We start from the raw sequence: 12483 nt of genomic DNA, 5'->3' as shown, positions 1-12483 counted from the left end.
CCTCATCCCTGAAACTGTTCAAGGTCAAATTGAATGGGGCTTTGAGCAACCTGGTCTAGTGGAAGGTGCCCCTGCCCATGGCAGGAAGGTTGAAACCAGATAACCTTTAAGGTCCCTTCCAAACCAATCCATTCTGAGGCTGAATGATTCTGTGAGACATGACAGGGATGTGTCTCATGCCAGCGGATCAGAGTGACGTATCTGAGTTCTGCTGATGTGATACAGGTAACTGCTGTATCTCTGATTTTCTATGTGTTGACTTTTAAAACAGTGAATTAGATTGTAACAGATTACTTCTAACCAGAGAGTTTTGATCAGATAATTTGCTCATTGTTCAACTACAGGAAAGGATGAAAGAACAATAGCTTAAGAGGCTTAATGACTGTTTCCCGTTCTGTGTTATCCTCTAATGAATGGGGTTGCACAGCCTTGTTACTGTTATAAGGCATAAATCACATGATGAGTAACTGCTCCATAGTCAGATTATTATTGCTTTTAAAATACTATTTTGTGGACATTTGTGAAGTATACAATATATTTACTTATTGTGGTAGAATGAAGATTTTTGGCAACACAATATACAGTCTCATTTGCTTAAGCCCATAAAATCATTTTAAAGAGTGATAGCAAGGATTTATCTTCTTCTTGATATATATTCCAAACCCAAAGAGTTTTTATAACATGCATTCTCAATGTATAAATCAGGATGAAGACAGTAATGTAAAATAAATGGCACTTCCAAGTACTCTAAAACAAAACCAGCCAATTAAAACTTATTTGGATTTCCCACAGCTCAGAACTTACCTTTTTATCATTTATCACTGGAGGCTATTAGGAGCATAAAAAAATTAAGTGTATAATCAGATTTTTTTTCATAGCACAATAAAACCTGAATGACTATTTTTTTGTCGCATTATAGAAAAAAATAAACCCCAAATCATGCAATCACAGATTGGATTGGATTGGAAGGGACCTTAAAGATCAGTTAGTTCCAGACCTCCTGACATGGGCAGGGACATCTCCCACTAGCCCAGGCTGGTCAGAGCCCCATCCAGGCTGGCCTGGAACACATCCAAGGATGGGAATAATTACATTATGAAGTAAAAAACCCCCAAAACCTAGCAGTGTTTCTCACTGTGGTTTCATTTGCTACCTTATACTGCCCCATCATGGCACATACCTTGTGTGCATATACACATTATTTCTACTCATATCTATAGACCTATATGTAAAATTGCAACAGTTCTAGACCTACCCTGAAAATAATTATGTAAAATTGAAATTCACTGCTGCATTGAAGTTTTCCTGCAACACCACTTTGCCTGAAGGACATCTATCAGCTCATACATGCCAAGTGGACTCAGATTTTCATATTTTGTCAGCTCTGATAACAAAATAGATACTTTTGTTCAAGTTCTTCCATGTTGTTTTTGTTGTTTAAAGAGGAAAATCAGCAAGACCAATCCAGGCCTTTCCCTTCAGGGTAATGTATACTCACAAGCAGCTCCTGCTGGGGAAACCTTTCCAGGGTGCCTCCATTACCTCCTGCTTCTTTGACAAGTGAACATTTTGATATTGATGTTTGTCCTGGTTAAAAATTCTGATATAATAAATATTACATTAGGTTTGAGACTTTGAAGCCCTCGCCTTTTACCAACCTGAGCATGAGTGAAATTCACATGTCTGGGATCTTTTGCAGGCTTCTGGATGGGAATTTTGTGATTCAGCTTTTTTAAAAAGTGTAACACAGCTTTTTGAGAGAGTCCAAGTTCATGGCAACTGCTAATGGCTTTGTGGATTTCCTGAGAAAGCGAGAGGCTGAGTAGGAAGGTGGTGAGGCAGACTTTGAGGGAACTCATCTCCAGCTTTGTTAGCACGGAATCATAGAATGGTTTGGATTGGAAGGTAGCTTAAAGATATTTTAGTTCCAACTCCCCTTCCATAGGCAGGGACACCTTCCACTGTCCCAGGTTGCTCCAAGTCCTATTCAACCAGACCTTGAACACTTCCAGGGATGGGGCAGCCACAGCTTCTCTGGGCAACCTGTGCCAGGGCCTCACCACCCTCACAGTAAAAAAATTCATCCTAAAATCTGAAATAAATCTCTTTTTCAATATAAAGCAATTTCCCCCTGTCCTATCACTACCTTCCCTTGTCAAACATCTCTCTCCTTCTTTTTTATAAGCTACCCTTAGGTACTGAAAAGTGCAGCACTCTCATCCTGGAGCCTTTTCTTCTCAAGGCTGAACAACCCCAGCTCTCTCAGCCTGTCCTCAGAGGAGAGATGCTCCAGCCCTCTGACCACTTTAGTGGCCTCCTCTAGCCTGATCTGAGAGGTCCACACTATCCCACAATTTCCTGTGCTGGGGATGCCAGAGCTGGATGCAGCACTGCAGGTGGAGTCTCACAAGGGCAGGACAGAGGAACAGAATCCCCTCCCTTCACCTGCTGCTCATGGATGCAGCCCAGGATGTGGTTGGCTTTCTGACCTGCACGTTTTTGGCTTCTCTCCAGTTTTCCATCCACCAGAACCCTCAGGTTCTTCTTTGCAGGGCTCCTCTCAATGAGACTCACTCTGTACTCACCTGGGAATATCCAAACTCAGGGGTGACACTTGGATCTGTTGAACCACATGAGGGTCTTGTGGGCCAACTTATCTCCAGAGCAGTCATATTTTGCTGTACCTGTGGGATGACCACAAGCATGGTGTGAGGCTTTGGTGGATTTCCTCATCTTCTTGCTCCTTGTGCAGCTGCATCCCACTGCAGCAGAGAAGGGACTGCTTGGTTTTACTTGTCCTTGCAGAGCACCGAGCCAGAGCTTGGTTAAAAACTGTTTCTCTGATCCTTAGAGATCTTTGACTTCTCTAAAAAGCACCCCAGGAGTGGCTCAGGAAGCTGGACTGCCAGGGACCATGTTCAAGACTTTTCTTTCTGAGGTCTGAGTGGAATAATAGAGGAGAACTGAGATGTAGGGGCAGTGGCTGTGATGGCTGTTGTCTTGACCTGAAACACTTCACCCCTCATGTGTGTCTTGCCCAAAACCCAAACCCTTTGACAAGGCACAGCAGGACACTGTGACACCAGGGCTGGAGCTGTGCTGTGGCAGAGCAGTGACAGCTGCTGTGCTGGCTGTGGTGTCTGCACTGAGTACTTCTGGCACCTGCAGATCATGGAGTTGTATTTCAGACTTTTAGAAGGTGGGAGAAATAGAGCAGAACCCAGAGCAGGAGCTGGATGCCACACCCTAATGTGACACAAGTGGCAGTTCTCTTTGGAAAGGTGAGGGCTTGCCTCTGGCAACCTCATTTTACCCAGGGTGACAGGGGATGAGCAGGTCAGCCTGTCAAAAGATAACTAAAAAAAGGGAACAATGTTCAAGCTTGAGACTGCTCCCCTGCTGAGGCACTGCCCTCCATAAGCAGACTAAATACTTTCCATTCTCTTCCCTAAGATCCTGGGGCTAAATGTGAGCAAACACTTGTAAGAGGAAGGTGAGGAGGAGGAGGAGTGGGGGCTTTGGGCTCAAGTTTTCTCATTCCTATGGATGAGGTTGGTTTCTAGCCTGAGGCACTGACTTCTCCCTTCGCTCCCTGTCACTAGCCAGGGCTGTGAGTGCAGGCAGTGCTCATTAGCCCAGCTGCAGCTGTTAGGAAAGACATTTTACTCCAGCATAACTCAGACTTCAAGAGATATTTCATTTTTTTCCCAAAGGAAAATGTGGTGGGTCTGTGGTGTAGAGGTCTGCATTGTCTCAGGCATGCTGCAAGCACAGTGCCTTACACCGGACTCACTTAGGAGGCAAACACAAGAAACATGGCTCATTAATTCTAGAGAGCTCTTCACTGCTTCCCAAAAAATTAAAACCCAAACCACCAAGGAAATTTAAAAAAGCCAGTCTTGAAATTGCTGCAGATAAGCAGATCCTTTGCCATGGGCAGCTGGCAAACCTGTTTCATCTTGCTTACACATGAAAGGTGTTTATTTTTGCCAGCTTTCTGGATTCTCCTCAACTTTCTATTCCTTTTCCCAATTCCATACATAAGTTTATGTGAAAAAAACAAAGTAGACTCTAAGGATTTTACTTGTTAACATTGAATTCTTAATTGCTCACCTCCAAATCACTGATGAAAAACAAGAAATCTTGGTAGAATCTGAGATGGGGAAATAATATAATATACTTTTTTTTGGTGGAGCAACCAAGACATAGATACTCAGTTTTTCAGTGCCTTTACCTTGTTCTTTCTGGAAGAGGAAACAGAATCAGAGGGACACAATTTATTTGAAGATTGCAGCTCTAGCCCTCTTGTTCTCTGAGATCTTGTTCTCTGCTTCACTGCACTGAGGAATAAGGCCAAGCCTGGTCCTTCTTGAGCAATTTTATCTCACCTAAATTTGTTTATTTCCAGGCATTCACCTTTTCCTCAAAAGTACAACTGATCCATCAGTAAATGATACACACACTGTGCTGCCTTGTGCACCTTGAATCTGGGTGCAGATGGTGCAGGTCTATTCTCCTACAGGTGGAAGTGTTGCTGACTCCTACCTATGGGCAGCTGGTGTCTGAAACTGCACAAATCTAATATTGGGGACTAAAGTTCTTCACTTTTCCCCCCTCTCCACCCTGTTTGCAAATAAATTAATCTGTAGAATGAAAATGGAATTTTTATGCAGTAAAGAGCTATTCCTTCCATAATATGTTTAATAGAATCATACTGGTTTGTATTATTTTCCTCTAGGAACTCATCTGTAATAACTGGATGATTTTTCCTTTGAATTTTCTTTTATTTGGTAGCTTGTTTCATATCTGCAAAGATAAACCTGCACTTTGGCATGCCATTCTCCTGTGCTGCCACGTGAGAAATCACATAAGAAAAACATGACAATTTATGAGTCAAGTTTAAACAGAAAAATCCCACTCAAAAGTAAATTAAATATTACCACATGGCTTTATCTGCTTGCAAGTTTTATAGGAAACAAGGTTAAGTTCAGGACAAATGAGCCAGCATTTTCCAGCAGTCAAAATCACTAAAGATTTCAAACCAGATTCCCCCTTGACTCTGTTTGGTATCTTAGGAGAGATATGTATTTTCATTAAAATTTAATTTTAGTAAACCTTATCCCTTTTACCCAAAAACTCAGAATATTTTACAGTAACTGATTATAACCTTAGTGAAACTCCTTGGGTAAGAGAGGACCATGCCTAGAGGAACACAATCCTAAATATCCACAGATTATTCTTAAAAAAAAATAACAGATCACCCATATACCCTATGGCCATGTGCCAGTAGGAATTTTCCAAAAGATATATTAAAGTTTTGAGTTAAAACAATGAGGGAAATTGGTGTTGTCACTACAATTTTCATGATCTGTGGGAGAAGGAATTCAGTGGTGAAATGAAAACACATGATAATGGGGACTGTGAGGGTTTAATTCTGAGTTATGCTATTTCTATGGGACAGACTTATATTTTCAATTTTTAAAGCAGTATTATTTTATGTATAAGGGACTGAGATATAAAGAAGTGGTTTCTCCAAGGATCTGGCCTAAGTGGGATACAAATTTATTTCTTGAATTTCCACTCCTGGTTTACTCACAAGATTGAAATTTCTTGTCATTAGAAATGTGATGATCGTGTGTGTATGGAGGTTGTTTGGTTTTGGTTTTTTAGAGTTTGATAATTTCATATAGTGCAAGATACGTTTTTTTTTCCCCCAAGCAAGAATCAGAGCCCAATTTTTTCTCCCCATTCTGCTAAAACTTCGCTTTGTGAAAAAAATTTGCTTACCAAAAAAACCCGAAACAACTAAACCCTTCCCTGCTACAAAAAGAAAGACCCAAAACAAAACTAAAAATGAAAGAAAAGTATTTCTTTTTTGGGAAGGTGAATCTGAAAGAGAGAATGGTTTTCTATTAAACTACCCTAAAGTAATTGTTCTGATTTGCTTCAATAACACATCTGAATTAACATTTATCAAGGCCATTGAATTCCTTATGCTAGGAAACTGTAATTTCATTTATATGTAAGATAATTGTCCATAGAAGGGAAAAAAACAGGGAATGATTATTTAATATTTTGTGCTAAACAAGAACCTAATGTTGCCACATAGAATTCTGCAACAGCGTGTTCAAAAGAACCAGAAAGTCCAGCACTTATTACAACGAGAAATTCATTCCAAAAGATGTTACAGAGGCCAAAAGTATAAATCACAAAGTCGTGGACACAAATTCGTAGAAGGTAACCATGATTGCTGGAAATAATTGCTTGAATATAACCTTTGAGTCAGAAAGGTCTTAAATTTTGATTGCTGGATCTTGCAGGCTGTAATGAAGGAAAAAAATTGGACTTTTCAAGGCAGTTTACTGTACAGTATGTCCATAGATGACTGCTGTAATAATTGGGAGACTCCTTTGAAGGATAAGGGCATAAAAAAAAAGAATTATAGAATGGTTTGGGTTGGAAGCGACCTTAAAGATCATCTCGTTCCCTGCCATGGGCAGGGACATCTCCCACTGGACCAGGTTGCTCAGGGCCCCATCCAAGCTGGCCTTAAAAACTTCCAGGGATGGGGCATCTACAAATTCTCTTGTAACCTCTGCCAGGTTACCTGTGCCACTCATGGTCTCATGGATAAGGTCATCAAAAGGCCAGCTCAAAAAGAACCCATGAAATATTTCACTGAAAATATTAATAGTTCTGCATGCATGCACTTTAGTCCTCTTGGGCACACGCACATGTTACCTCTTTTGACCTTTTTTATCCTGACTCCAATTAAAAGCTGAGGTTATTCTGGCTAAGGATCTAAATGTTGATATTAAATCAGTGCTATTAAATAGATAGTCCAAATGGACACGTAAGTAACCAAGGTTCATGATTCATACAAATGAGAATGTTTACAGAAATAATTAGAAGAAATAAATACAGTGAAAAAATAATTGATGTAGCAAATGAACCTGTTATTGCTAATAAAAATTTTCTTCCATCATAATGTACTTCAGATAACATTAGAGGGACTCAGCAGTTTGTAAGCCTTCCACTTAAACTTTCCCTCAGCAGACTGATGATGTTTTGGCATGTTTCCCAAAAGAAGGTTTTTGTTTTACAGTGCTACATGAAATCAATTTCCATAAAACCAGCAGATTAAAAACCTTTCTCTGCTGTAAAAGCAAAAGCTAAATAAAAAAGGCATTAAAAAGTGCTCTTCTCTCCCTTTAAACCTTTGAAAGCTTTGCTCATATTCAAATGAGGAGTTTTTCATGTGTACAGAACATTTGTTTAAGCTTCTCTCTCTGATACCACAACAATCATTTTTTATTTTGGTTTCTTGAGCCTTTCCAGCAGACCACAGCAGACAACATCGTTCAATAACAGCTGAAATTATTCAGAGCAGGGTATAGCTCTTGTCTGTTGGAAATAGTTTTATTTATTTGTTTATTTATTCATTGCTTTTATCTTAAATGGTGCATGTAGGAAATACATGGAAAGGCTTCATGCTGCTTAGAAGCAACCAGATGGAAATTGCTTTGATCACATAAATTAAAATATACATAAGCAAGAATAGATATTTTCTTTTTTTGTTCTACCCCATCTTCTTTCTTATGGAAGGACCTTTTTGCCAGTATTTATCTATTACAGACAGCAGTTTTGTTCTACAGACAAGACAGGGATTTGTGTTTAGCCTTCTGAAACTGGTCCAATTTGTAATTTCACTTGAGATTCTTTTTCCAATGTTGCAAAACTCTTTCACACAAGAACCTCACCTTTTGTATAGATAGTAATTTTCTTTTTGTTTGTTTGTTTGTATCTTTGATATAAATCCTTCCAGAGTTCAAGAAGCATTTGGGCAATGCTCTTGAACAAATGGTGTGATTCGTGGGGCTGCCCTGTGTGGGATCAAGAGCTGGATTTTGGTGATTCTTGTGGCTCCTTTCCATCTCAGGATGTTCTGTGATTCTATGATTCTCTGTTTTCTGTGTGTTTCTCTACAGCACACAGCACCTTCATCTGTCCTTAAAAACTGAATCTGGTATAGATATCAATTCTTTAGTTTTATCTGAGCTGATGTGGCCACGTAATACACCTCTACATAGAGAAATACCTTGTACTGGAAAGGCATTGCAGGAGGAGTGGCACTTCCCTGTGGCTTCTAGTTCTGGCACATTATGCTTTTAAGATGTTTCTTTGTGCTCTCCATCCTGGAAGTTTTTATTCTTTCAAGAAGACCAGGTCTCCTGGGTACAATGGGATTTGGGATACTTGGATCAGATACCTGTGGATGGTGATCCCAGTTTGGAAGTTGTAGCACAACGCCAGAGGCATTGCCTCTGCACTTGGTACAAGCAGCAAATGTATTTTCCCTTTTTCTCTACAGTTCATAATTTCAGTTCCACCTTTACCTGCGTGTTTTTTGAGAACCCTTCTGGTTACTTTTGTTGCACTTTAGCAATCCCAGTTGGTAATCTGACTCATTGCATTCCCCACAAGAAGACTGATTTCCCTCTTGAAATCTTGATCTAGTTTGTGTACAGCATGTGTTATCAGAGGGACTAACAGTATGGTTAGCTCATCTCCAGTTGTTGATGAGACAGTCATCCAGCCTCTCTTTACAGCCCGCAATTAGAATGAAATACGTGGAGGGTAAAATTCCTCTGATCTGTTTGATATCACTGCTTCAGCAAGAGATGACTCATGCTGGAAATGCCAATTCCTCTCCAATGAATATAAAGGCAGCCCACATCATTAACTGGGGTGTAAGTACTGCTCAGATTAATCCAAAGTATGAGCCTTGACTGTGCATCAATACTCTGGTGGGCTTGATGCTGAGTAAACTCCAGACAGGTTATGCCACCCTTAATGGGTTCTTGGTCTTCAATAGCAAATGTACAAATACAGCCAAAAGAGAGCACTTACCACAATATTCTCAGTCAGAACTGAGAATAAAAACCTTACATTCTGTCAGTTTTTTGAGAAAGAATTTGGATATCAGTGAAATCACATTGCACCCAGAAAAAAATAAATGTTTTTTTGGATGAAGTCTTATCCTTTTGGTGCTGAAAACTAATGCTAGGGGAGAGTGAGAAGTGGCAACTAAACTTCCAGTCTATAGGAATAAATTTGGGATGAGCTAGAAAATATATTGGTAGTTAGGAGAGATCATGCACAACTCAAAGAGGAAGGGTGATGTGGTTAAAGCCAGAGAGAAAGATGTTGCAACCATCAAGGTGCAAGCTGATGAGAGGTTGCTTAAGAATGTGATCCGTGTGGATAGATAGAAAGGTTGTGTTGGTGAGATGTTATGCTGGAAAAAGATCTGTAAGATAGCAGAGAAAGGAGTGAGTTAAAGGTAACAGTCAAACCACTCGACTGAATGCCTAGAAAACAAACTTCATTCACATTGCTGCACACTGGACAATGATAATTTTCAAGGAAAACACAAATTTACAGTGCAACTGGAAATAAACAAAAACAATACTCACCAAAATTGTAAGTCTTTTCTAAGCAAGGGAATTATACTGGGACAACAATGATTCTTCTCTAACAATGTTCCTCTGATTACTATTTTCTTCTCAATTTTTCTTCTTGCAGCTTTGCTCGTCCAGGGAAAGGTTCATGGCTTGGTAAAGGCAACCTGGAGGCGGGACCAGACCAGTCCAGTATGTCATTAGAAAATCTAGTGTTTGGAGCTGGCTACTGCAAACCCACTTCTTCAGAGGTAAGGAGGATGAGGAATGATGTCCTGCTTCAATTCCATCACACAGAACATCCACAGTCTGTGGAGAACATGTCATTGTTTTATATTTCCTGTAGAGGGATTTTTTGGAAGAACAACACTTCAAACGTTTCTGCATGAACCACCTGGCATTTGGCTACACAATTCCTGGGAGTTCAGCCCCCACCTGCATGGACCATTTCATGGTTCAAGATGTATGGATATACCCCCCATGGACAGTGACACTTTTAAGACAGGATTCACCTGACCAGGTGTCTGCTGACAGGTGAAATTAATTATTCAGGAAAAGGTCCTGGCTTTCAGTTCTTGTGTCATGGTTTGAGCCTGGCGCAATGCCAGTGCTTCCATGTGAATACCTCTTTTCCTGGTATCTACTGTGAGATGTGATCAGAGACAGAGCAGAGCAGGCTCCAACTTAAGATTGAAAGAAAAAAAAAATTATTAACCTAAAACTACAAGGAAAAACACACAGAACACAGGATGAAAACCTTCCAAATTTCCTCCTCCTCCCCCCACCAAATTTCCTAATTCCGTTACCACCCTTTAGATCACTCGCTCTCAGTCCATCACCACCCTTTAGATAATCAGTTCTCAATTCCTCGAGAAGAGAGGAGTCCCTCTTGCACCAGACTTCACCCAGGAAAGAGTCGAAACTTCTCGTGTTTCCGTGTCACGTGTGGCACCGCCCGGAGAACATTTGCCATCGTGACCTCTTCCTTCCATGTCCAGTGCTCTCACCACTGCACATGGACCAGAGCTGCTTCTAGGGTTTTTCCCTTTAAGGATGCTTTGTCCAGTTCCAAAAAAGAGAACAGTCCCTCTCCTTTTGGGACACCTGTCGCCCCCAGATTTCACCCCCTGGGGCTGAGGGGTCTCTTGAACAGAGATCATCTTCCTCTCCTTCTTCTCTGAAGACAGAGGGCACCACCACCACCCTCCTGACCCATCGTCTCTGTTCACACACTTTCACGTCACCGCACTCTCCTGGCTCTGAGCCATTGCCTCCCCCTAGATGCAGTCTCTGTGTCACAGGAACTCAAGGGTTCTGTCATGGCTATTCAAGAAAAGTCCAGCCAAAGGTCACTCCATCATCTCCTCCCACCTAGGATTCTTCTCAACTTCTCTCAATCTCACCAACTCCAGGATGAATCAGCATTTGCAAGGTTTCCATCATCCCAAGAAGGGTTAAAAGTCCCAGGCTCTGCCGGTTTGGTTCATGAACTCCCACGGCTGGCTGCCCTGCTGGGCACCCCCTCCCTTCTCCTTCACGCCAGCCGTGCTATCACAGGCACAGGCTGCTCTCCTCTCTCTCTCCCTCCGGGGGGGGAATGGGGGATGGCTGCCCGAAGCCCTCGCAGTGCAATGCTCCTCCACCCTTCGGCCCAGGCCTGGCCTACCTCCCTCCGGCCGCATGGCTCCCCTCCCCCCTGCCCAGCTCGGAGCCAGGCAGGGAAAGGTCTTCTCTCTTCCAAGACCGGAACCCAAAGAGAGTTTCCCCTGGGAGTTCACAGCTTTTAACCCCCTGTGTTCTCAGAGGCGTATCCATGCCCTCAGTGGACAAACCAGGTGCCAATATTAAAATCTGAACACCAATTGGCGTGACCACACCATCCCAAAAAAACTTCACTTCCTCTCAAACCACGACACCTTGTTTATGACAATCAGAGGATATGAGTCATTAGTAAAGAAGTTGTGAAAGAAGGTTTTGTGTCCAGAGTATTGTGTGTGTTGGTGACAGAGTGTTACATACAATGCAGGTTCCACAGTTAGTGTGTGTCTTTGATTTTGCTACTTACCACAGGTAAAAAGGAGAGATCTTTGTGCAATTTTTAAAAGAAAGTTTGTTGGTTTACAATGATTATTGATTTTGATCTTTTTTCTAATTTCTTTTTTATGTTTTTTAGGTGCTAGCTTTGTCTTGAATTTGTTTTTTAGCTGTTTTATTTTTCTTTTTGTCAAAAATATTTCCTCAGCTCTAGAAACTCACCCCAGAATATTGCAACCATTAACCTGTTAAGAAACCTTGATTCAAGGCTTCTGATTGACATGCTGCCCTCAGCTTCCCTCAACCTTTCCTGTCAAAGCTTTTCTGTATAAATATTAAAAATATGCAAGCCTAGAGCACTTGGTGCAGAGGAACTACCAGGGCATTAACAAGGGCTGAGAGAATGTTTGGCCTGAGGCTGCTATCCCAAACATTGTGTCAGTGCATGCTTTTGGCAAACAAACTGACCTCAGCCTCTGCCTCTCTGGTACACAGTCACATCATAGACATTTAAATAAATGTTTGTATTTTAGGCCAATCTCATCACATTAGAGAGAGTCTTCTTTGGAGAGTGGTGCCTATTTTTATTATCCTCTGGACAAGTCTCTGTTGTAATAAGAGAAATGGAAAGCTCTCAAATCCTATTTTGGCTTTTAGTCTCCATGGAAAAACCTTGGTTGTAATTAGAAAAAGAACCAAACTTATTTCCTTCCCAGTTTTCTTCCTTAGCTGGAAACACTATCTTCTACCTATCTATGTAGACTAATTTTTTTAAAATAGCAGGATAATTGTGGTGAGTTGACCTTAAGTGGAAGCCAGGTACTCACCAAGACATTTTATCACTCTCCTCCTCAACAGGACAGGGTGCAATAGAGAAAAAAATGTGTGTAAGGTCAGGTAAATGAAGCAAAAGCAAGGCCATGTGCAGAAGCAAAGGAAAACAGAAGTTCATTCCCTCTTTCCCACCAGCAGGTGATTTCCAGTCACC

At 41.2% G+C, this 12483-nt stretch overlaps 1 protein-coding gene and 1 long non-coding RNA gene across 2 annotated transcripts in view; one reads left to right on the top strand and one right to left on the bottom strand.

The window, feature by feature from the left end:
- FAM135B (family with sequence similarity 135 member B) overlaps positions 1-12483 on the top strand; it is a 139212-nt gene that overhangs the window by 68487 nt on the left and 58242 nt on the right. Inside the window, exon 6 of the mRNA XM_059867520.1 lies at positions 9586-9712. Coding sequence (XP_059723503.1) covers positions 9586-9712 — 127 coding nt within the window. The remainder of the gene's footprint in view (positions 1-9585; positions 9713-12483) is intronic.
- Positions 4926-9738, bottom strand: LOC132338223 (uncharacterized). Its single transcript, XR_009489407.1, has 2 exons — positions 9477-9738; positions 4926-6321 (listed from the first exon to the last, which is right to left on the bottom strand). It is a non-coding gene; the product is annotated as an uncharacterized LOC132338223 (long non-coding RNA).

This window comes from Haemorhous mexicanus, chromosome 1, assembly GCF_027477595.1.
Source record: "Haemorhous mexicanus isolate bHaeMex1 chromosome 1, bHaeMex1.pri, whole genome shotgun sequence".
Lineage (NCBI taxonomy): Eukaryota > Metazoa > Chordata > Aves > Passeriformes > Fringillidae > Haemorhous > Haemorhous mexicanus.
Note: the sequence above shows the minus strand (reverse complement) of the source record. Positions and strands in the feature narration are given on the sequence as shown.